Source organism: Tympanuchus pallidicinctus, unplaced genomic scaffold (genome assembly GCF_026119805.1).
Source record: "Tympanuchus pallidicinctus isolate F22 unplaced genomic scaffold, pur_lepc_1.0 scaffold6, whole genome shotgun sequence".
Taxonomy (NCBI): Eukaryota; Metazoa; Chordata; class Aves; order Galliformes; family Phasianidae; genus Tympanuchus; species Tympanuchus pallidicinctus.
Genome location: NW_026294780.1, coordinates 44,535,222 through 44,557,827, shown reverse-complemented (window position 1 = coordinate 44,557,827; position 22,606 = coordinate 44,535,222). Strand labels below are relative to the sequence as shown.

General features: G+C 38.5%; 1 protein-coding gene and 1 long non-coding RNA gene across 6 annotated transcripts in view; both read right to left on the bottom strand.

Annotated features, from left to right (window-relative positions):
- The window catches only part of FNDC3A (fibronectin type III domain containing 3A), a 114,294-nt gene that overhangs the window by 14,685 nt on the left and 77,003 nt on the right, over positions 1 to 22,606 (bottom strand). For all 5 annotated transcript variants that reach the window (XM_052664525.1, XM_052664526.1, XM_052664529.1 and 2 more), the window contains 13 exons: positions 19,862 to 20,019; positions 18,640 to 18,699; positions 16,579 to 16,717; positions 15,897 to 15,950; positions 15,173 to 15,297; positions 11,452 to 11,626; positions 10,697 to 10,783; positions 7,215 to 7,353; positions 5,655 to 5,723; positions 3,954 to 4,072; positions 2,297 to 2,402; positions 2,031 to 2,206; positions 860 to 973 (listed from right to left, as the gene is read on the bottom strand). In XM_052664525.1, the coding sequence (XP_052520485.1) occupies positions 860 to 973; positions 2,031 to 2,206; positions 2,297 to 2,402; positions 3,954 to 4,072; positions 5,655 to 5,723; positions 7,215 to 7,353; positions 10,697 to 10,783; positions 11,452 to 11,626; positions 15,173 to 15,297; positions 15,897 to 15,950; positions 16,579 to 16,717; positions 18,640 to 18,699; positions 19,862 to 20,019 (1,521 nt within the window). The remainder of the gene's footprint in view (positions 1 to 859; positions 974 to 2,030; positions 2,207 to 2,296; positions 2,403 to 3,953; positions 4,073 to 5,654; positions 5,724 to 7,214; positions 7,354 to 10,696; positions 10,784 to 11,451; positions 11,627 to 15,172; positions 15,298 to 15,896; positions 15,951 to 16,578; positions 16,718 to 18,639; positions 18,700 to 19,861; positions 20,020 to 22,606) is intronic.
- LOC128071680 (uncharacterized) lies at positions 4,388 to 5,648 on the bottom strand. The gene is made up of 2 exons (XR_008201978.1): positions 5,159 to 5,648; positions 4,388 to 5,054 (listed from the first exon to the last, which is right to left on the bottom strand). It is a non-coding gene; the product is annotated as an uncharacterized LOC128071680 (long non-coding RNA).

Sequence of the window (22,606 nt, the reverse complement as noted above, 5' to 3'; positions counted from 1 at the left end):
TTTTGTGAGACTGCAGAACCTTGGAACTTGGAGATATGTAAAATGTTTGGCTGGACAAGGCTCTGAGAAACCCAATCTAAATGTGAAGTTAGCTGTGATTTCGAGGAGAGAGTACAGTCCTACGTTACTTATTCTGGGATTCTATAAAGCAGATATCTAAGATTGGCCAAACTATTTCTACCTGAGAGATTTTTAAGAGATTTCTTTAGATTTCTTCATCTCATGGGTGAGTAAGGAGGGCCCCCCTGGGACATACCCAGCAGGAAGCATCAACAGTGCATTCTGGGTTAAACAAGTTTAATCTTCTGTACAGTTCTGTAACCCACATGATTGTCTCCACCTCAAGCCATTGAAGAGCTCTGTTTAAACAGTGTTCTCAGAGACAATCCTCCTTTTTATCAGCCTTAGTTTTTTATCTTTTGCATTTTTTTAAATCAGACATCTAAATACCAAGGGTTTCTAGGAAGTCTGAAAGGCTTTTGCTATGTTACTACTGATGCAATTACATAAAATTAAATCAACTTAAGAAAACAACAAATGTACAACAATCCATGGATGTATCTGCTCTGAGGAAACAATTACATTAAAGAAAAAGAATTAATAAGAGCCTGCATAACTCAAATCTAGTGCAGTAGTTGTGGCAAAACTTAAATAAAAGAAGAAAGTAAGACCTCAGGTATCTGTGGGGTTCTAACTTACAGCTGTCATACCATGGTATGATGGATTACTTCTGAGTTTTTACCTACCAAGCTCTGTGTACCCAAGTAAGTACATTTAAAAATACGATTAAAGTCTAAAGCTTTTAAGGTTGAACTTAAAAATGCAGAAGACATTCACATATACAGCATTGCATTCTTACCTCCCAGGACACCTGGGCACACGCGGCAGATCTGCACGTCACCTGGGGGGGCCTGCACTGATCTGGTGGTCCAGGTGCTGTAGTAATTTCACATTTTTCCGAGTAAGGTCCAAACTATTGAAAAGGGAATTGATATAACTAACTGATAAATAGAAAATTACTGCTTTCTAAACAGTTTGTCACAGCACAACTGTGTAAGAGCAGCCTGAAAGTTTGTACTGTTCACTTGCAAAATAAATCTTTGTGGACTGTGGACTGAGGATTTATTTCGGTATCTGACTATTCTCCAAAACAGCTGCAAGACTTGTCTCTACAGCAAATAAGTTCAGCACTTCAAACTCTCAAGCAGAAGGATTTGAAAGCACTTTCCTCTTTTGAAGCTATGTGTTTGCTAGACCATAACAGAACACAATTTGTAACTGCCTGTTTGTATGTAACTACAAGAAAGAAAAAGGATTCCAAAAATGCTCCATCTATAAACTGCTCTTTAGGGGATTTAAAATTAAGGTCAGTGAATTAAAGCTTTAAGCTGCAGACCTTTCCACAAACGGCGTCAACTGGTGATGATAGTTTTTATGAAGCAAATGCTATCAAACAAACGCAAGCAGCCCTGCCTCGGTCTTTAAATAAGGACTTTGGATACATAAGCAGATAATGCTTGTACTACAGCAACAATTGATTTAAACACATTTAATAACTCAACAACAAAAAAATAGCCTTGCATCTGATAAAACATGACTCAGAAGTTAAGCTAAATATTAAAAACCCCAGAATATGCTTATTAACATGTTCTAGAACAGCAACATACAGTAATAAAGGACAATCAGCTTTCAGAGCTGAATACAGGAAACAGTTCACTACCTTACTTCACATACGAATATTCAAGTCACAAAAATGCTTTGATGAAATACTTAGCACTTCCTAACCTTTTCCCAATGCTATGATTCAGGTTTAAGACATAATTCAGCTGTTTTCCCTTCCTTTAAAAATCCCTTTGTTCTAAATTGATGTTTAACTGTTCCCACACAGCAATAAGCTCTGTGTACCAAACGAATCTACATTAAGAAATCCTCATTTTGAAGCGACTTTAAAACTGATTCCTACAAAAGAGAAGATGCTTAATAGCAATTGTACTCTCCTGAATCAATTTCATTTCAGATTGCCTCCTTACCCCAGCCTTGTTAGCTGCTCGCAGTCTGAAGTTGTACATCCTCCCTGGAAGAAGGCTGCCTACCGTGCATTCAACATCAGAGCCTTGGTAAACCTCTCTGTGTTCATCAGTTTCCGTCTGAAACATTTCCAGACCATAGCAGCTAATGGGTGAGCCGCCATCTACCTGAGGTGGTCCTGAAAATAAGAAAGCAAACCTTACTTAATTTTAACACACAACGTATTTTGATCCCTCAGAACCCTCAGGAACGGTTGTAATAGAATTACCCCAGCGCAGCTGAATTTCTCTTGCTCTTGGTCTACCCTGCAGCCGAGGAGGTTGGCATGGACCAGGAACCACTGCTGGTGTCTGCACCAGTAAAGAATCAGATGCCTAGGAAGAGGAGAGATTAATGAAGACACCTGCACCAAAACAAGCACCATCAGTTACGTTACAAGTAAAAGCACATACTTGAGTTCTTCCATTTCTTGAACCATATCCTCAAATACACGAAAATACTTAGGTATTAATACTAATACTTCGTATGTATGAATTGTAATACTTATTTAAAACCTGCTACAGCGATTACACAATATACAAAGTTACCTTTTGCCTTTGAGTCACTGTAATACAAGGGGCTACAGTAAAAATAATGAAGAAGTCTCATTACAAAGCTAGTATAGGACCCTGAACTATGAATTGATATGTCAAGCCATTCTCTTTTCCATTAAACTGCAGTTTAACAGTTTCTAAAACCTCACTCCAAGAGCTGTACACTTCTTTCTGTGCAAGAGCCCCTTAGAAGGCCAAGTGGGTAGAAATGTCAAACAGAACTGATTAAGAAATTGAGATTTCAACTTTTTCACTACTTAGTAATACTTACTGTGTAAGTATTTGAAGTGTGCCAGAAAGTACATAGCAACATGCAACAGATGGCACTGTCTATTCTGGATGCAGAAAGGAATGAGTCAGCTGTGGTGAGGGGTTATTAGCTTCAGTGTGATACAGAACAAATATGCCTATTTCTGGGCTGAAGGTGATAAGCCTTTTAGTTCACAACAGAGATGCAACTTAGAGTCTTTTTTCACAGCTGCTCTTTACGTATGTTCCAGTAGGAGCGCGTTAGAAAAATCTGCTGCCTTTCAGTTTCTTTGAAATGTATTATTTCACTGAGCAACAGATGCTAGATAAAAAGTAGAATGTTTCACAGAAAAGTTTTCATTACATCTTTGTTTACTGTTTTTCTGTCTATTTCTGACACTTCCAAAAAGTACTACAACTTTCTGAAAGCTACCTCCATCTCGGAGGTTCTTGGGTATTTATTCTAAAATGTATTTATTCAAAGAAGGAAGGAGGTTGGCAGATTGAAAATCTCCATGGAAAATCTCCATAGGTACCTTGTGGGTAGGTGACTGGAAAATACACTGCTTTTCTCCTTCCCCTGTATGGCAGGAACAAAAGCACCACAGCTGCATCAGCACTGAAGAAATCTCAATTTACTCTCAAGACAAGGTGGCTGTGGGCAGGACTGTCTTTGCAGGAGACTTCTATGTGGAAGAATTTCCTATAGCCTAACTCAGCTGCTTAGTGTACTACACTGATCACACGGAAAGCATTAAATTTAGTCTGATGCCTTGGGTTAGGACTTGGGAAAAGTCATTTTCAATTTACTAACGTTGCACAGGGAAAGACATACTATTTTTTCTGTAAACAAGTAAAATCACATAAAGCAAAATACACCATCAGAAGAGAATATCTGTATGTATTTCTTAAAGAAGTAGGCAGAAACTTGAACCACTCTGCACCAGTACTGGGATTTCTTGGAGATCCTGACAGTGATTTTGTTAGGCACTTCTGTACAGTTATTCCTCTGACAGTATTTATGAACTGTTGGATTACGTTTTCTCAAAGATTTGTATTAAAAAACACATCAGCTAGTATTACCATGCTCTGCCCTCCTTCCCCAATGCAATACACACGTAAGCGATAGGAACAACCAGGGTTTAATCGATCACACAAATGCTCCCTTGCAGCTCCACTGTATATTGTGTCCCACTTGTTTCCTGAAAGGTAAAGAATAAGTGTGCAATGAACCAAGGTGCAATTTACCACACTTCAGTATCCTAGACTCAGCAAATGAATGTCTGCTTATGTGTTTATGAAAAAAGTAATATTAAAGGCTTGCTTTGCACGCCCTGGGAAAAGGTCTAATTGTTTCAGTTTCCCATACAGACTTGTGTAGATCTGCAAAGTCAAACATCTTCCTTATTTGCTATTTACATTAAAAATAAGAGAGCATTTACTTTAAAAAAGTTAATTATTACTGGGTCAGCAACCATATCTAAACATCATAACCAATAAAAATAGAAAAGCAACACTTTCCATGGAAAAGATCTTTTAATTACATCACGTATATCCACTTTGCATATTGTCACTACAGCTTAAAATTGATAAAGCTCGTTTCTGTGTTTCTGAATGGCTCAGCATCATCTGGAACACTTGATTTCATTCTTTTCTCCTCAGACAGATTCTTAAATGAGAACCTCTTTGGCATTCTTCCTGTCTCTCTCTGAAACATTACTCTGCTAACCTGGAGCCTTTAAATTAAACCTACAACAATTCACCCCATCACAGAGGGCCATGAATGAAATGTAATGCACAGCTCACTGCATCTGCATGAAAGGCTTAGGCAAACTGTTCTACAAGTGACTGAATGTGGACATGCAACACAGTAAGGAAGTGTTGCTGAATACAACAAAAGGTTTAGATTTTCAAATAATTTAGTTGGGTACTTTTATGCCCAATTAAGAAACGTGCATGACGGAACATAAAAGCAAACAGTAGAAAAACTTCTTCTCTGAAGGAGTGGTCAGGTGCTGGAATGGGCTGCCCAGGGAGGTGGTGAAGTCACTGTCCCTGGAGGTGTTCAAGGAACGTTTAGACGTTGTACTGAGGGACATGGTTTAGTAAGAAATGTTGGTGATGGGTGGGTGGTTGGACTGGATGATCTTGGAAGACTTTTCCAACCTTGGTGATTCCATGATTCTATGAAAAAAAAATTACAATAAGGGTAGTGAAGCACTGGCACAGGATGCCCAGAGAGGAGGTGGATGCCCACCCAAGGTCAGGCTGAACGGGGCTCTGAGCACCTGATTGCGCTGCACGTGTCGCTGATGACGGACTGTGGGAAAGCTGGTCCAGATGGCCCTTAAGGGCCTCTTCAAACTCAAACAATTCTGCAATTCTGATTCTAAAAACTTTTTCCAGCTACATCAGTGTTCCATCAGTGTAGCGGCAGTGAATGGAACACCGGTGATTCAATCACGCATCCAGCAAGGCTAAGTGGCCCTTTCTTGCCCTTTAAACATCTGAAATACATCATTTGATTTCCAAAACAGAACACGCTCATTTGATAGGTTAAACAGAGCAGCACTTTTGACTCGGTTTTACTGCATTTTCTTTCTAATCCTGAGAAAGAAAACTTCCTGTGTGCAAGTATCAACATCCTCATTTTTAAAATTCCAGACTCTTGCAATAATATCTGCTATCACATTACATATTTTACCCTTTCCACAATTTACAACTAAAGGTGTGCATACAAAAAAGATCACAGCTGAATGCCAGCACATGACTCCTAGTTCTTACCATTAGAGCCCTCAGAGATTTCCACAACGTATGTATTTATTGCTGCTCCTCCAGTGTCTTTTGGCGGATCTGTGAAAAAAGCAACATTCCAACTTAAGCAGGTGAACTCAAATTGTTTTGTAGCTCTTGGGGAAAATTTGAAAAAGGCAAAATGGTCACCCAACAGGAAATGAATGCTTTTTTCACCCAGTTGGCCACAGCATCCTGCATCCTAGTTCAGACAGCTGCAAATCATTCAACTCCTCCACTACCCTAAGCTGCCAAATCATAACCCCGCTGTCATCCATGTGTGATGAGTGAATTAGGCAGCTGGGAGATGCCACAGCAAACATTTCATTTAGGCTGAAGTCCTGCAGAAGGCTGCCCGATTATGGTTTCAGGGTCATTGATCCTAATGGCACTGTAATATGGACTGCAGATTGGAAAAAGATTCATATTTACAAGTCAGAATATATCAAAATGTTTGAAGGAAAACATGCAAAAAACCTAAATATTCTGAGAGAGAACAGAAGTCAGGAGTTCTGTGCTGAACACTTGAACTTTTAATATAGCAATAGAAAGTTCACTATCCTCCTTAGGACAATATGCAAGAAAAACATAGGAAACTACAGAATTATCTTTGGCATAATCCTACTACTCTTTCTCAGAGCTGACACAGGGAACAGTAAAATTAAAATGCTGTGGAAAAGCAACATTTTTGCCAAATATAGAGGCAGCTTCAATACAGAAGGGCACTGCTGCTATAACATTACATTATGTATATGATGGATGAAAGGATGTTGGCTCTGAGGCAAGCATTACATATCACATCATACTTGCTAAACAAAATAAGATTTATTATATGGCACATAACACTTCTTTGGTTGAAAGACAGCAGTTAATTTACTCCAAATGAAAAATGAAGCATTCATATTAATTATCACTCATGAAAAAAAAAAAGAGTACTATAGAACCATTAAAAAATAGATATTTTTAGACAGTTTTCTTTTTACAAATTAGATATTCCTAATACAATACGATTTTACTTTTACAAATTAGATATTTCTATTTCTAACAACTTCAAACGTTCTACAAGGTAAGAAATGAAATTGCAATAACTAAGACCTTCGATCACTTGGTTTTCTGTTACAGTAAAATATCACAGCACTGCTTCACCTTTTCCTATTTCATTGCATAAAGGTGACAAAACTCACCCTAAGGAAAGTCTCTCAAGATCTCTAATGAAAATAAAAAAAATAAAATAAAAAAAAAAATCAAGCATTTTACAGACAGAAGTTAAGCCTGGGCCCTTTTTTTTGATTAAAAAACCTGACAATTTCATAGCATCTACTTATTAAACCAGAGCAACATTAACTTCTTAGTACGCTGATCCATTACTCTTCCAATAATCACACTATTACTCTGCCACCACAGGTATTTTTTACCTGTATTTTCCTCTTAGTTGACTGAAGCTCTTTACAGTTGACTGAAATGTTACTGAAGTGAAATCTGGCCTTCTGTGTGTGAACATTCACAAAATAAAGAGAACAAACTATAAACAGAGCTGGACAACGTTCTTACCCCAGATTATTTTAAAACTTTGTGCGTGGATTTTTCCCTTCACTGAGGGTTTTGAAGGTGCTCCAGGTTTGTCTGGGCAAGTAGTATAGTCTACTGTCTCACTTGGACTGCTTTTCCCTTCTGAATTATAGGCAATGACCTGTAAATATACAAAAATTATTATAAGCACAGAACAAATATACAATATGCTCTTCAGTGTTAATGGCAAGAACAAATTAACTTATATGTACGCGTAGACAGCTAGATGATATGCCATCAGGAGGAATGAATCTATTATGTACCTTCATTTCATGATTTTTCATTAGTCCTGCAGTTAGTCAACCACTGTGTTGAAATTAAAAATGCCTGTGAACTGCTAGAAAGAAAAAGAATCCTTAAAAGCAAACAACCAACCAACCAAACAAAAAAACCAACCTACCAAAAACTAGTAATGGTGAAGTTGGAACAAACCAACCAACCAAACAAAAAAATTAATAACCTGCCATATCCTCCAAATTTCAAATGCTGGTGTATAAATTTAGGTTTCTACTCAAGGCATTAAACCAGCCTGACTGTAAAAGGTAGTTCAGATATGCAGCTCTCAGTGGTGCTAATGGAACCTGCAGGTGCTCAAACTGCTTTAATTCAAGTGAAGGATTTGAAAGCTTGTTTTTTTAAAACTAAGAGGCTCAGAAATTAGTCAGGTCTAAGAGCTACTCCCTTTTTCAGTACACTTCTGCAGGACCATGGGATCCTGTTCAGAGCAATGCAGCAGTGCACCCTGGCAGCAGTGAAGGTAGACTGTTTCATGGCCTGCCTCAGCAAGCCTTTCACTCGCAGAGCAAGGGATGTGATTTTGCCACTTTGTCCAGCATCATTTAGGCCAAATCTAGAACATTCTTCCCAGTTTTGGTACTCCCAGTTCAAGAGACACTGAGAAACTGGAGAGTGCAGAAGAGAGCCAGCATGATGATTACAGAACTGGAGAATAGGAGGAAAAACTGAGGAGCCTGAGTTTACTCTGCCTAGTAAACATAAGTTTCAGTGAGGGGAATCTAATAACTGCCTTCCAAAACACAAGAAGCAGTTAAAGAAAATAGGAAAACACTCTTTTTGCAAGGATATGTGATGACAGGACAAAAGAGCATGCGCACAAATGTGTCAAAGAAAATTCTGTCTGGATATAAAAAAAGAAATTAATCACCAGGAGTGCAGGCTGCTCAGCAAGGAAGAAAAATCTCCCTTGCTGGAAATACTGAAGTCTCAGGTCAATAGAGATAGAACAAAGTTAAAAAGCTTGACTGAAAGTCCTGCTCTCTAGACAAATTGTTGCCAGATGACCACCAAAAGTCTCATCCAACCTGGACTAGTCTGTGATTCTAAGAAAACAAACTGCTGCTATTCTTTACTTCCTAGTTGTGCAGCTAATTTATCATGTATTCCAATTTGTTCCTAGCAAAAATCTAAGCAACCTAAATATATATATATATATATATATATACATTTTTTGCTTTTATATTTATTTAACAATTAAATAGAATCCAAATGATAGGAGTGATGTCACTACAGCTTGAGAAGAGGAAATGTGAGCTAACCTGCTTCTTAGACATTCTCCTCATAGAGTTTACAAGATTAACAATCATCTGGTTTTTTTGCTGCCTTACAAATGAAGTTACAAAGACAGTTGGTATTTACCTATCGTAATAAGGTTTCCAATGGTTACAAAGTTTCTTTCAAAAGCCTTAAGGAATATTACTACTAATTAAGTCTTTCTCCTGTATAATAAAAATTAAAGACCTGATTAGCGCACAATTTGTTTCTCCTTTATGCCCTGTGAAAGTGAGCAGACTTCTGGTAGCAGTTCTGTTATGAAAACCGTAGTATAAATGTTGGTTCTTTATTTTAATGACAAACTTGGGATGCTGAAGTTAACCACGTACTTACTAATAATGTATGCCATTAACATACAGGGCTACTTTCAAAGGAAAACCATAATGCTTTTCAGTTTAAAGACATGTATAACCTGAACAGTGGCACCATCTTAAAAATATACTGTAAAATTTAAGTCACATAAGCATTAAATTATGGATATGTACCCTAAGATGAATGTATACTGCAATCTTTTCCACTTCTGAAAAAGTCTGAAGGCATTCAAGGCCAGGCTGGATGTTGCTCTGGGAGCCTTGCCTAGTGCTTGGCAACCCTGCACAGAGCAGTGGGGTTGAAATGAAATGATCTTTGTGGTCCTTTCCAACCCAAGCCATTCTATGATTCTATGAAGTAGTAATATTCAGAACTGTAAAATACTTGCTGTAATTTCAAAAGGAGTACTTAAAGTTTTAGACTCAAAACAAACACAGCAAGTGCCGGACTTCTCCCTCTCACATTGCTAAAAGATGCTGTTCTTAAGCAGCTCCACTTCTTGCTTATGAAATAGTCATTTAGGTGTATGCAAGAACACAACTATGGACGTTTTTTTTCCTTAATAGACTGGAGACCATTCTGATTCTGCTCCATACTATGGGACACACATTAGCTTTGCTCCAAAAGCCATGCAACTGTTCAAGCGTGACTTGATCGATCCTGAGCTAGTAAGTCAAGACCTTCAAAACGTAGGTATGGACTCAGCATCACAGTAATATTAGGGCCACAAAGATGGTGAGGGGCCTGGAGCATCTCTCCTATGAAGAAAGGCTGAGTGAACTGGGTCTGTTCAGCCTTGAGAAAAGAAGACTGAGAGAGGACCTGATCCAGGTCTACAAATATCTAAGGTGTGGGGGACAGAATGGCGAGGCCAGACTGTTTTCAGTGGTGAATGGAGACAGAACAAGGGGAAACGGCCGGAAACTGCAGCATAGGAAGTTCCGCACAAATGTGCACAAGAACTTCTTTACAGTGAGGTGACGGAGCACTGGAACAGGCTGCCCAGGGAGGTGGTGGAGTCTCCTTCTCTGGAGATGTCCAAGACCCTCCTGGACACCTACCTGTGCGACCTGCTGTAGGGAACCTGCTTTGGCCGGGGGGCTGGACTCCATGATCTTTGTAGGTCCCTTCCAACCCCTTAATTCTGTGATTCTGTGTAATATGAGTGATTTACTCACTTGGGTTCAATCACTGCATAGCACTGATACATTAAAAAAAATAAAATCAAACTTGCTCCTTATCCTAAGAGTTTGATATGTTTTCTATCTACCAAAGAACTAAGTAATAGTACCTGTGTGACAGAGAAGCAAAAAAGCAACCAAAAAGCTCCGCAGCTGTTACAAACGTGGAGTAATGAGCAAGAATGACACATTTCAAGATGCCTGCAATGGTGCTATGCCCTTTCAGAGGTTCATAAACTTCTACAGAGATGACCAATAAAGCAATGAGATGATAGTTTTAGGAGACCGGTTTCCCTTCAAATTTAGTTTCCCTTAAGTCAACAAGTCAAACCTCAAGTTCCAAGAGACCCAAACAGCCAGAGGAAGCCATCCAAAACCCACATATGTGAAAAATCTTACCCTAAACTTGTATTTCGTACTACGCCTCAAATTCTTCACTGTGTAGGTAAGATCGTCGCCATCGTATTTTGGCTTGAAACCATATCCCTGCAGAATCAAAGGGGATTACTTGAAACATTACGTCTGTCAACCAGATTCTATAATATCGTTCATATAAATAAATTACTGCATCTTAGAGTGTAATTGTTTTATGTTCCTCTGACAAAGTAATTAAGTGTAACATCATTGTGTAAACACAAGATATTTTATTTCTACCACGTGTATGTGCTGTATATGAAAGCCAAGTATAAAAATAAGGGTGGGGTGAGGGAGGAAATGAATTAATCGTTCTCCAGGAGAAAAGAAAAATAAAGAAAAGTGCAGAGTGTCAGGAGAAATTACACCTAACATTTTCCAGTGGTAGAACAAAGGTGCTTATGCTGAAATAACGTCTAAAGGGATTGCACTTCATCATGCAATTACTTTGACCCATTTGTACAGAGCTGAACTTTCACGAGCAAAACTACAAAGTTAAAAGTAGTCCATTATTCTGCAGGATGGGGATTTAATACTAATGACAATTACTGCTGCAATGGAAAGGAGAAAGCTACGTGAGGTGGTCGCTGCAGTGACAACTCTTTAGTTTCATTTCAGAAAACACAGTTCCCTGTAGAATATTCTAGCAAAAATAATCACTGTTGCACTTCAATACAATGATGTATCAAACACACACTATAGTCTCTTTCTTAAACTGAGAGTAAATACTTTAAACTTACTGAGTTCTCGTCCTCCATCTCTAGTATATATGAAATTCCTTCATCTGACGGTGTTCCTGAGGGTTTTGTCCACTGTAGGGATAACCAAGTAACTCCAGCATTAATCAGCAAAGGACTTGCTGGTGTAGTTGGGGCAGTGCCTGAGGTATGATACAGGACTTCTTCACTAAAACCACTGTGTATAATAAAACAGACAGCATGTAAAACTAACCAGACACAATAACTGATACCTAGAAAAACATCATTCTTACTAAACACAGCTATGACAGTTTTTTGGATATGTGCACAACCAGAAATTGGTACATGCAGATGACTCAACTTGCCCATGAAATCTATTGGTTATAAACAATTTGAACAAGGTTAACATACTCATAATTTAAAGATTCCTGCATGTGACATAATTACAATGTTTTGCTAAGCAAAATGTTCTGCTTTTACTATTGTCATCTCTGTAAAACAGTAGAGCTCTATGCAAAACAGTGTGCTAAAGCCAATGCAAAATAAAAACATGAAAATATAAAAACATATATGGGAAGGCTTCAAACTACTCTTTGCTTCCCAGGCAGCAACCAATGCATGTGCTTCAAGTATATTCTGAAGCACCAGTCTCTATAGTGATTCAGAAAATAACAGTATTTTATTCAATGTTCAGTTGCTTTAACAGTTGGCAACATGAAAGTAGAATGTACACCAGACAGTCTCTGAACACAGCTTTTAACCTCAGCTGATGACTCTTTGGTAAGTCACAGAAAGAGAGCTAGGGTGAAATGGAGGCATGCAGAAGTCAGTACATGGGTGTATCACACAAACAGGTGACAAAACAAATTGTTCTCAGCTGGAGTTCATTCAGAAATTTGCTGCTTCTACATCACATCTGAAGAAACACTTGTAGGCTTGAGAGCTTGTCTAGTTTTTTTGTAGACCGTATGAAACAATTGTCAAATATATAACTTTAATCTAAAAGCTACACACCACTGAAGTGAGCATTAAGAAACCCTGAAAACTGAACTCATTGTGTGGCTTGAATAACAGAACCAGTTAAAGACCTTGTGTGTCCAAATCTGACATTCCTAGAAGTCAGAATACAAAGACACCTTGATGTTAGTTTCTCTTTTACTATGTTATAATATCACACAGGTTGTAAACTTTGGTCTGCTCTGGATTCTTTCGGGCATTTAAAAAAATATCTCACAGACAATGCCTTATCAAATATGCTGACAGCATCCAAAACAGACACAAAGTCTGTGTGGGCATGTAGATTGTGAAACACACTGTGAAGCAGGAAATGGAAAAGTGCAAAGGAAGAGAAAGCTTTAAGGCAGGAGGAATAGTATTTTCTTTTTTTCCTTGCCAAAAGTTATGAGGAATTAATTCTCTGAAATGAAAATGATGTGATACTTACCATCTACCCATGGAGAAAAAAGTTCCAGCACTACATAGTTGGGCTAAGAAAGAATGAAGAGAGGCTAGACAGATGCTAAGCCTGTTTCTACTCACAAACAACTACTGAAGCACTTTGCAAGTAGATGCAAGGAAAGAAAAAATCTGAATCACCTTAAAAAGCCTTATCTCTGAAGCCTCTGAAATCCATTGGAATCACACAGCAGTAGTGTTTATTTAATGTGTATGGGTTCTCCTAGAGGATACCTTTACAATCAGAAGGAACTGGGAAACAGGAAGAGAACTTGAGCACCAGACTCTGCTTAACTGTCATCTCACTCCCTGTCTTCTCTTCTGAACAGCTGCACTTAAATCTCATCAAGACAAGTCCGGGAGCAACTCAGAGAACACTTCATTCCAGAAACATTTTCCAGAAGGCAGTAACATAAGAAAGACTCTGCTGGAGCACTCTGAAAGTCAATTTAGCCCATTATACAGTCCATTGCCAGTGGCCCAACGCAGGAGCCTAAGGAAAGACGTAAGAACGGATGCAGAACGCAACACATTCTCTGGGTACTCTCCAAAGCCTCCCAGCATCTGAGACCTCCTGAGGCAGCTGTAACTTCCACGTATTCAGCCTGCAAAAGATTTCTTCTATCCAGCATGAATTACACCCTTGGGTCTGGCTCCCTGGTTTTAAACTGTGCTTTGATGCTGTCCAAGCAGGCACTGCTCCCTCCAGCACTCCCTTGTGCCAACTGAAGGATGCACAACACGCAATCCGTGTTACAAAAACACCACTCTGGTCAGCTGTAGCACAATGCTAAAAATATTTCAAACACTGATTAAAAATAAAAAAGGCAATTGTACGCTCACAGCTAGAGAATCCTTGATTTTATATCTCATAGGATCTAAAGGTCCAAGTGCTAGGACACGGTGTAGACACAGGCAGCCTTCTCTAGGGATAATGAGCACTGGTCCTGACAGCATTATCACTTCACCAGAGGACCAAAAAAATCATTACTAAGAGCTAATGCATCCAGCAGTGTAAGCATAACCTGACAACATGTTACTCTTGCTTTGCATTTTTGAGTTCTTACTTACATTCCCTGCTGTAGTCAGATGTCATTCATTCAGAAATTAAAAACAAACTTTGGTGCTCTGCAACTTGTGAAAAGTAGAAATAAAAAATAATAACCACATATCCTAAGCATTTATAATAAGCTCTGGAAGCTCAAAAGAATTCAGCACTATGGTAACATTATATTCTGCCCATTTCCCACAGTAACTGTGACTAACTGACTTAGGTAAAAGGACATACACGGGCAATGGGATAGGGCAAAGCACAGCATCCTACAGACAGGCCTACACGATGCAGCACGGGTTCCGATGGCCTTACTCTCTGCTCCAGCAGAATTCCTGACATCTCTTTATGCTGTTTTTACTACAGTGCTAAATTTAAGGAGGGCTGATCAAACCCTGGCAAACTGTTAGACCAGCTTCAAGAAATGCCTTAGGTCTGAGCACCAGAGGGAATAGTAAAAGGTATCTCTGCTCACACAACTTCAGTACAAACTGCAGCACTAAAGCCATTCAATTCTGGCCCTCTGGCAGGGTAACTCATCTTTTATGACAGCCACCAACATTTCAGTAGAAGTGTGTATTACATCAGACACAACAGTCACAATTTCATTGAATCTGTGAGTCAGTGCAAAGCAGTGCTTAGAGAAAAGTTCTACTGCAAATCAGAGCAGTAAGGAGCAAGTTCAAGGTAGTAACCTTCTGAGGAGGTCAGTGTGAGTCTACAAACACTAAAACTAAAAGCTAGCATAGCCTGAGCTGATTCCATGTGATAGCAGCTAGGCTGTGTGTGCCACACTTGTGCTACCACTCTATGTACAAAGGTAGTGTATGAAGGTTATAGAAGGCAGTTTGAGAAATTAGGGTGAGTGGTAGGAGTAGCTGAACTATAGCTGCTTCTAAGGGGGGCTGAGATCTGTAGCACTTAGATGCCAAGTATGTACAAATGTTATGGCAGTAATAACACAGCCATAATGCCTGAACAAAACAGATGATGCCAGGAATCACCAAACAGCTGAAGTTAGAAAGGATTTCCAGAGGTCACCTTGTCCAACCTCCCTTGCTCAAGCAAGGTCAAGGGATTCACAGTACACGTGTAAGCTGCAAACTGAATAATCCAATCACATATGGTAAATTAACTATGAAAATCCTAGTAGGACAGAACTCTTGTTTCTTTAAATGCCATCATATTTTCTCCAAAGCAAGCACACATATGCATGCAAATGCATTCTGTATTTATGTATACAACAGTAATATTTACCTCATCCCCATGTCATTTTTGGCTGCTAGTCTAAAGGTGTACCCCATTGCTGGTGATAGTTTAGTAATCCTATACTGCTTCTGTTGGCCATAATAACACTGGCAAAACTCTCCATTTCCTTTTCCCTAAAAAGAAATAAATTAATCACATTATTCACCCTATTAAATATGTGTCCATCAATTAAAGCAACACACATAAGTGAAGTAAACTCATTTTTTGTAGTGTAGATGACTAAAAAATCCCTCACACAGTGAGACTTTATATAAAACTTTTGCATATGTATGAAATTAGAGTCTTTTAAAATTGTGTTCCATTTCCCAGCTCCAAGGGGCTGGAAGGAGAAAGCAGTACAATACAGCTCAGCAGTCTCCCTCTTGGGAAAGCTTCTGGGTAGGAGCTGCAGATGTTCATGGGGACAGAGCTGACCCAGCCCTTTTATACCAATGAAAGGCTGTTATAGTAAAGTGATCATTTATTGTCTACTCTTGAGAGAAGTATTGGCTAAAAAACCACCATAAAAGTGGCAGAATCATGTAACTAAGAAATATCTGACATTTTACATATCCTAAGAAGAAAATTGGGCAGTAACCAGGATTTCACGCTTGCTGCAGGACTTGTTTCTCATGTGCCTACATAAGCCATCGTTGTGACACAACCTGATGTGCACAGTCACATACAGCCACTTTTGAAAACCACAAAAAGAAAATTAGAATAAATTGCTTACTTCATCCCATTCTAAAAGGTAACTGTGGATTTTAGAACCATTATCACAAGATGCCTGCAACAAGAAAAAACAGAAACTTGAGCTGTAATTGGACACAATATCACTTCAGGAAAGACCCACGTGTGTACCAGTTCATGTCACCACCAGTGGGGGGCAAAATGATGTTTCCTTTATATGACTGTTTCACTTGCCAAGATGGTCCTTGTTCTGTTTCCATCCAGAACATGTTTTTTTTTTCTTTCTTTTTCTTCATTTAGACTTTGATAAAGTATTCTGGCAGCAGTGTAAAATACACAGAACTTTTCTAAGCAGCTAGACTGTAGGTCTGTTCAAATCTCAGTCTTTCCAAGACACTCCATTTGATTTGCACAAATAAGTCTATTTTTAGTAATAGAGGGAGAAATTGGTTCTTCATAAAAGAGGAGACCAGAACACAAACCAGTGTCTCTTGTTCAAACTCATTAACTTTAATTACAAAGGCTCCTGGCTTTTCTGGGAAGTTTTTTCTCTTTAATGAAGTCTGCATTTAATCTGATATACATACCTAAGACCCAGAACAGTGATTGAAAGTAGTTATGACTGGCAAAAAAATTCTGTTTCAACAAACTGGCATTTTATTCACAAATCTGAAACTGATGAAGAGTTGTATGTGCCTGCTTTAAAGGTCTTCAGCAGTTCTTACCTTCCACTGCAAAGTAAGAGAATTTTTGGTCCGATTAGTTATCCTGGGCAGATTTGGAGCGTCAGGTTCACAACTCATTGTGGTAAAACTCTCTGCTTCTGAAGGACTCCCCTTTATACAATTGCATTCCACTTGGACCCTAAGTGTGAAAAAGAGTCAGAAATGTTTTACTTCAAAATCTGTGTATAAAATTTCCAAAGAAAACTGAGTATTCAGAATTACGTCACTGCCTTCTATCTCCTTACGTAATAGATTTCTTTTATATATATATGTAATTTAACTGATGTAAACATCTTGGTTGACAGAAGTAATGTAAAAGAAGACTCCTTTACTTTGGATCTTCACAATTATATTTGAAATATGCTCACTGTTTGCTGCACTTTGATAAGGAAATGATGGTAACATCTTGCAGGCTTGTTATCTGCTGTTTGAACTGATAATACAGATAATTATTCTGCAAGTGCTTTTGTGAGATAGGCACAATGAAGCTGTTAAGGTACTTTCAGACTATCTTTTGCATTTAGCAGAGCTTACTGAGTTGTTTCACTCCGTCCTTTCCTTTAGGAAGGCTCTGCACAAGCTCTTCTTGTATTTCTGAAGAATGAATTGTTGCCTCTGCCTCAAAGAGGAATGGTTTGCTTTGCTCACAGCCCTTCTCCAAAATGAAATAAAAGATTATTTCCTGGTCTTCTCCCACCCTCCTCCTTTTCCTAACAGCTGCATAGCTATGCCTTGTTTCTTCCTTGGGTGAATCCACACATTACTTTCTTCTAATTCATTTGTTTCTTTGAAATACAAAAACAAAAAACCAAACCAACAAACAAAAAAATCCTTTCCTCTGATCACTGTAACGTGTGAGACCTGTGTCACTTGCTTATGAAGCACAAGCAGCAAGTCATGGGAAATGTGACACTGCAGAATGCATGAGCATGGAGACCAAAACATCTAGCAGTGACTAACACTGCACACAAAGTTATTTGTCTTTAAAAACAGTGGCAGATACCAAATTTGTCCATAATCTTCATAGTTCAATCTTTCTCATCTTCCTTTTTGGTAATGTTCAGACTGGCAGAATTCTAATTACTACTTCAGGAAGAACTTAGATGGCTAAGTCATCTAATCACGTGAATCCTCTAACGACCAGAAACAAATAAAATCAAATCTGGAATCTGAACACAACCTGGTAGAAAAGGACATTCACAGGGAAAAAATGTCCTGGACTATCACCTCTAAGCTCCACGCATTTTCAACTTAAATGTAATTGGATAAAGAGCTTAAACATTAATAAAAATAGTAACAAAATCACAGAGAAACAGTTGCATATAAAAGAGTCTAGTCAATTTACCACTCATCCTTCTCCTGAACACAGTGGCACACCATAAACGAGAAGGGTGGGATTAACAGAAAGCCTTGTTTGGCTTTCAGTGTGGTAATGGACAAAACCCTGGAAAAGGCACTAGAAGGTGCAGAGTCCCTCACACTGAGGACCCAGAACTTAGCACTCCCTTTTGAGCAAATGGGAATCACTCCATAACTGAAATCCTTCTCCTCCCCATTGCACGTGGAAAGAGGCACATTTCTGACTCACATCCTTATGCACCCTTTTCTTCCTACCAACTGCCTCTAAATGGCTTCTGAGCACAAAAGTCTTGGGATTTTCCAGACTGGCCTGCTGGAACAAGGAGAAAGTGGCATGAAGCAGCCAGTAGGAAGAACATTCTTGTGCAAGGCACCTCTAGTACTTGTGAAATGGCATAAAAGAAGCACCACTGGTGCATGGCTCAAAGGAAATACAAAGATCACTGCATTGGCATGAAGTGACGAGCACAGATATTGGCTGATGTAGCAAAAAATGTTTTCCAAAACTGTTTATGTGATGAATGAAACAAAAAAGGCTGACTTAAAAATGGCAGTATTTCAACTACCACTGTGACTCAAAGGGGGGGTACCAAAATAGAGACAATTTCTGAAGGCTTTTGCAATCAAATGTACAGATGATGTACAGTGAAACTTTTGAAATGTTCCCACTGAATTTAGTTACCAGAAAAGGAAGATACTCACTTTGCATGGTAATCGGTTGCTGGCCTGAGATCACTTACAGTAACTTTATTTTCTTCTCCACTGAAAAGAAGTATGATTTTGTTAAAGAGATCATTTTAGAATCACATGCATTTATTAAAGGCACATATCTAACCCATCTACCTAACATTCCTTGTAAGGAACATATTTGTCAATAGATTGTTTCTGTTGCTAAGTGTGCTAAAATGAAGACACTTCAACCTTGCAATCTTACAGGCTTCCCTTGCTTTGTTTCTGTTTTTTTTTTGTTTTGTTTTGTTTTTGCCTTTTTTGTTTTTAAATAAGAATCACCTTCTTCCTTACTCAGTTGTAGCAGCTGACATGCTGGAGTGTGTGCATGTGTATGTTATTAGAAAAAAGGTATAAAAGAATTGGGACCTGCAGAAACGTGGATATTTATAACTCTTCAGCCTTACAAACATGATTACCTAAAACTGTATATGATTGCATACACCTACTTTTTAGAGCCTAGTAAGCAGAAAAGGCACCTATGAAACATCTATTACTCTGCTTTTACTGAATCAGCCGAGGTTTGAAAAGCTGTTTTCGTCTAGTTTCTAAGGCAGGGATATTCAACTTGTGATTCATGAGCTGCTCCTAAGATGACTAATATAAACTCACTAAATACAAAGATTTGTCATTATTAGATAGCTCTATATCTTTAATGATTAATTTTACTGCTAAATTTCTTCAAATTGCAGGGAAAAAAAAACACAATTAAAAACCACTGTATTACAAATTAAACAGCTTGAGAATTTAGCTTGTTTCAATGCTGCTAGAGTTGTGTTATGTGAGACTCTACTTTATTTCATAAAGTAACAGTCTCTTGCCAAGCAGAAAGGAGGAATACCCTTATTGGGAGGAGAGACAAGTACAGGAATAAATAAACACATGCAAAATTCGCATCTGTCACTATTTGTGTACTTTACTACTTGAAAAGCTGTGATTTCTGCTGTAGCTGATGTCAGTACAGCTAAGCAATATTAAAACAAGCTCAACATCTAACGGTCTTCATATTCTAATTATTAATATAGACTTTGGTAATGAAACAGCCATTTCAACTGACAAAAGACCTTGTTTCAAAAAGAGATGTTGCACCAAGCTGCTAATTACTTAAATCTCCAAACAACAAGCAGGTTTGAATGAGATTTTAAGCCACACAATTAAATGCAGCAGCAACAAAATAAAGAAAATGAACACCTACATATATACAGTTTTGTATTTTCCATCTTTCCCGGTATTTGAAATCATCACTTCGTAAGTATAAACCCCTGGTATGTTACTCTTGTCAGTGTCTTCTCCGACATCAATGGATGGAGGTGACCACATAAGCAGTGCTGTTCTTGCCTGAATGTCTGACACCTGGAGAAATATAATTTTTGAGACTTCTGCCACTTAAATGCTACTGTGTATAAAGAGAAGAGAAGAGAACTATGCATCATTAGCAAATCAGAGTATTTATACTGATGTATGAGCTACTGATTAGCTTTTACAGACGAAATGCAGATGTGGTACGGAGGGACATAGTGGGCATGGTGGGAACGGGCTAATGGTTGGACTAGATGATCTTAGAGGTCTTTTCCAACCTTAATCTTTCTGTGATTCTGTGAAATCAAGCTGGAAACGAGAAAACTTGTTACCCTAGGGCTGATTGCAAAGTAACGAATGCCACCTAGTGGGCTACAGAGGTTCGGCACAGGAACAGGATGCCCAGGATGCAGTTTGTGTGCTGCACCTGCCTACTATTCCCAATCATTTCAAAAGAACTGGCAACACATCACACGAAATGACTAATTTCACAGTATCACTGCCATATAATTATATATGTAAAAAGATATATTTTGAATAGTTGCTTTTGGAAATCTTTTACCAGAGTCCGAGAATCAAAATACCATTCTCACAAATGGTGCTCTTAACCCAAATGAGTCAACTTTAAGATTGAAACAGAGAAACTGGGTTACTGGCATCAGATAAACTTCATTCCTAATTTCCAGGTAGTATCTCTTTTTCTATCAGTTAAATCTACTTGCCCTAGCTGCTGGATTTGAACATCAGATCTCCCCTTCCTTTCAGCAATTTTCTTACGCACTTGAAGACTCCCCTCACTTGTCTGAATCTCTCATCATTTTCACCCTTCTCTTTGATTATTTACTTCTGTTCTATTACCTTCGATGCTTTGCCCAGAATTATAACACTTGATGTAATGCTTTACTAGTGCCAAACTGTCTTATACACTTTATAGATCACATTTCTCTTTGTACACTCTAGTATAAGTCTTTTACACAGAGTAAGTCAGGTTGGTATGAATGAAAGCTGGCATTATGTCTTATTGGAACATTCAAGCATTACAAGTTTCAGCTGTTCATTAGAGAGAATTAAGAGAGTGGGACACCAAAGGCAACACTGGTACATCAAAGACAACATTCCACTCACAGAACTTAACTAGTGAAATTAAACAAGGAGCACAGTGGAAATCTCTTTTACTGCAACAAAAGGCAAGAAAGAATATGTAATCCTGTTCTTAAGTCTCTGGAAGGAAAGTTGTTACCCTAAGTTATTCATCCAGGGCAAATATTTGCTAGTCAACTGAAAACAGACAGAACTTCTGTAAGACATCTAAAACAATAGATGACAACTTTGCACCCAGTAACTATAACACAATGAAACTATGTTATGCACCAAGCTAAAAATCAGTGACCATGTAGGTTGTTCTGGTTGTTTTACTTTGTGTAAACAGGGTATGAGAATAAACAATGCTATGAAGCTTTGCTGTGGCCAATTTCCCAAAGTTTAAAATGCAACAGCCAGCGTAATTCAGCATGAACAGAAATGCAAAGTAAAAAGTATTTGCAGAATTCAGGAGGAAGTTTTTCACTCAGAGGGTGGTGACGCACTGGAACAGGTTGCCCAAGGAGGCTGTGGATGCCCCATCCCTGGAGGCATCCAAGGCCAGGCTGGATGTGGCTCTGGGCAGCCTGGTCTGCTGGTTGGTGACCCTGCACATAGCAGGGGGTTGAAACTGGATGAGCACTGTGGTCCTTTTCAATCCAGGCCATTCTATGATTTTATGATAAATTGGGAATTAAGGATATCTTAAAGCATAAAAAGCAGCAGCGTATGTATTAAAAAAAAACTTCTATCAATTTTTTTTGTACCTACACATATACATATGTGCATACAGGGAAAAAGGAGGAAAACACTGTAAATAAGCTACAGTTTATTAGAATTTATAAGAGAAGAGATTCAATGAAATAAAAACAGCTAACAGGATTAAAGACAGAAGATATTTTAAGAAATCTATTAGGAAAGCTCCAAGTCGGGCACTGTTCTATTTCTGCTGGATGTACAAGTTAAAGTTGTGAAAGAAAGCATCCAACAGTTATTTCTACCTTGTTTTTGCCATGAAGTAGAAATACATATCCACCCCATATAACATTGTAGCTGGACTAGAAAATCAACAGCTTGCAGCAAAGGCACTGGGTCCAGTTGATGGTGCCCAGTGAAACTGGATGGTCAACTTTAAACCAGGTGGTCACATACTGGTTCCTTTCTGTGATGTACACTCGTGTTAAACTAAGCAGTGGCAAGAAGCCAAACCTAACTACCAAGCAATGCTGAAGAGCACTGGGGAGTGAGCTACTTAAGAAATAAGTTTAAGGGCAATATACCTGAGGATCTGGGAGAAAACTGCTCAAGCTGTCACAGTCATTTACTAATTACTTCATTAAGCAATTATTCGATATTGTCCTTTATACCTGATGATCAGAAATATCCCAATACTTGACTTTTTCACACTAGCCAGAGCTTTAGTATGGGAACTAATCACTAAGAGTTTCAGAAAATCCCATCACCTCTCAAGCACAGAACACCAGCATATTTTCAGTTATCTCTGTGATATGTGGAGGGAAAAAGTATTTTTGAAGAACAAAGATTAAAATCAGAAGAATTC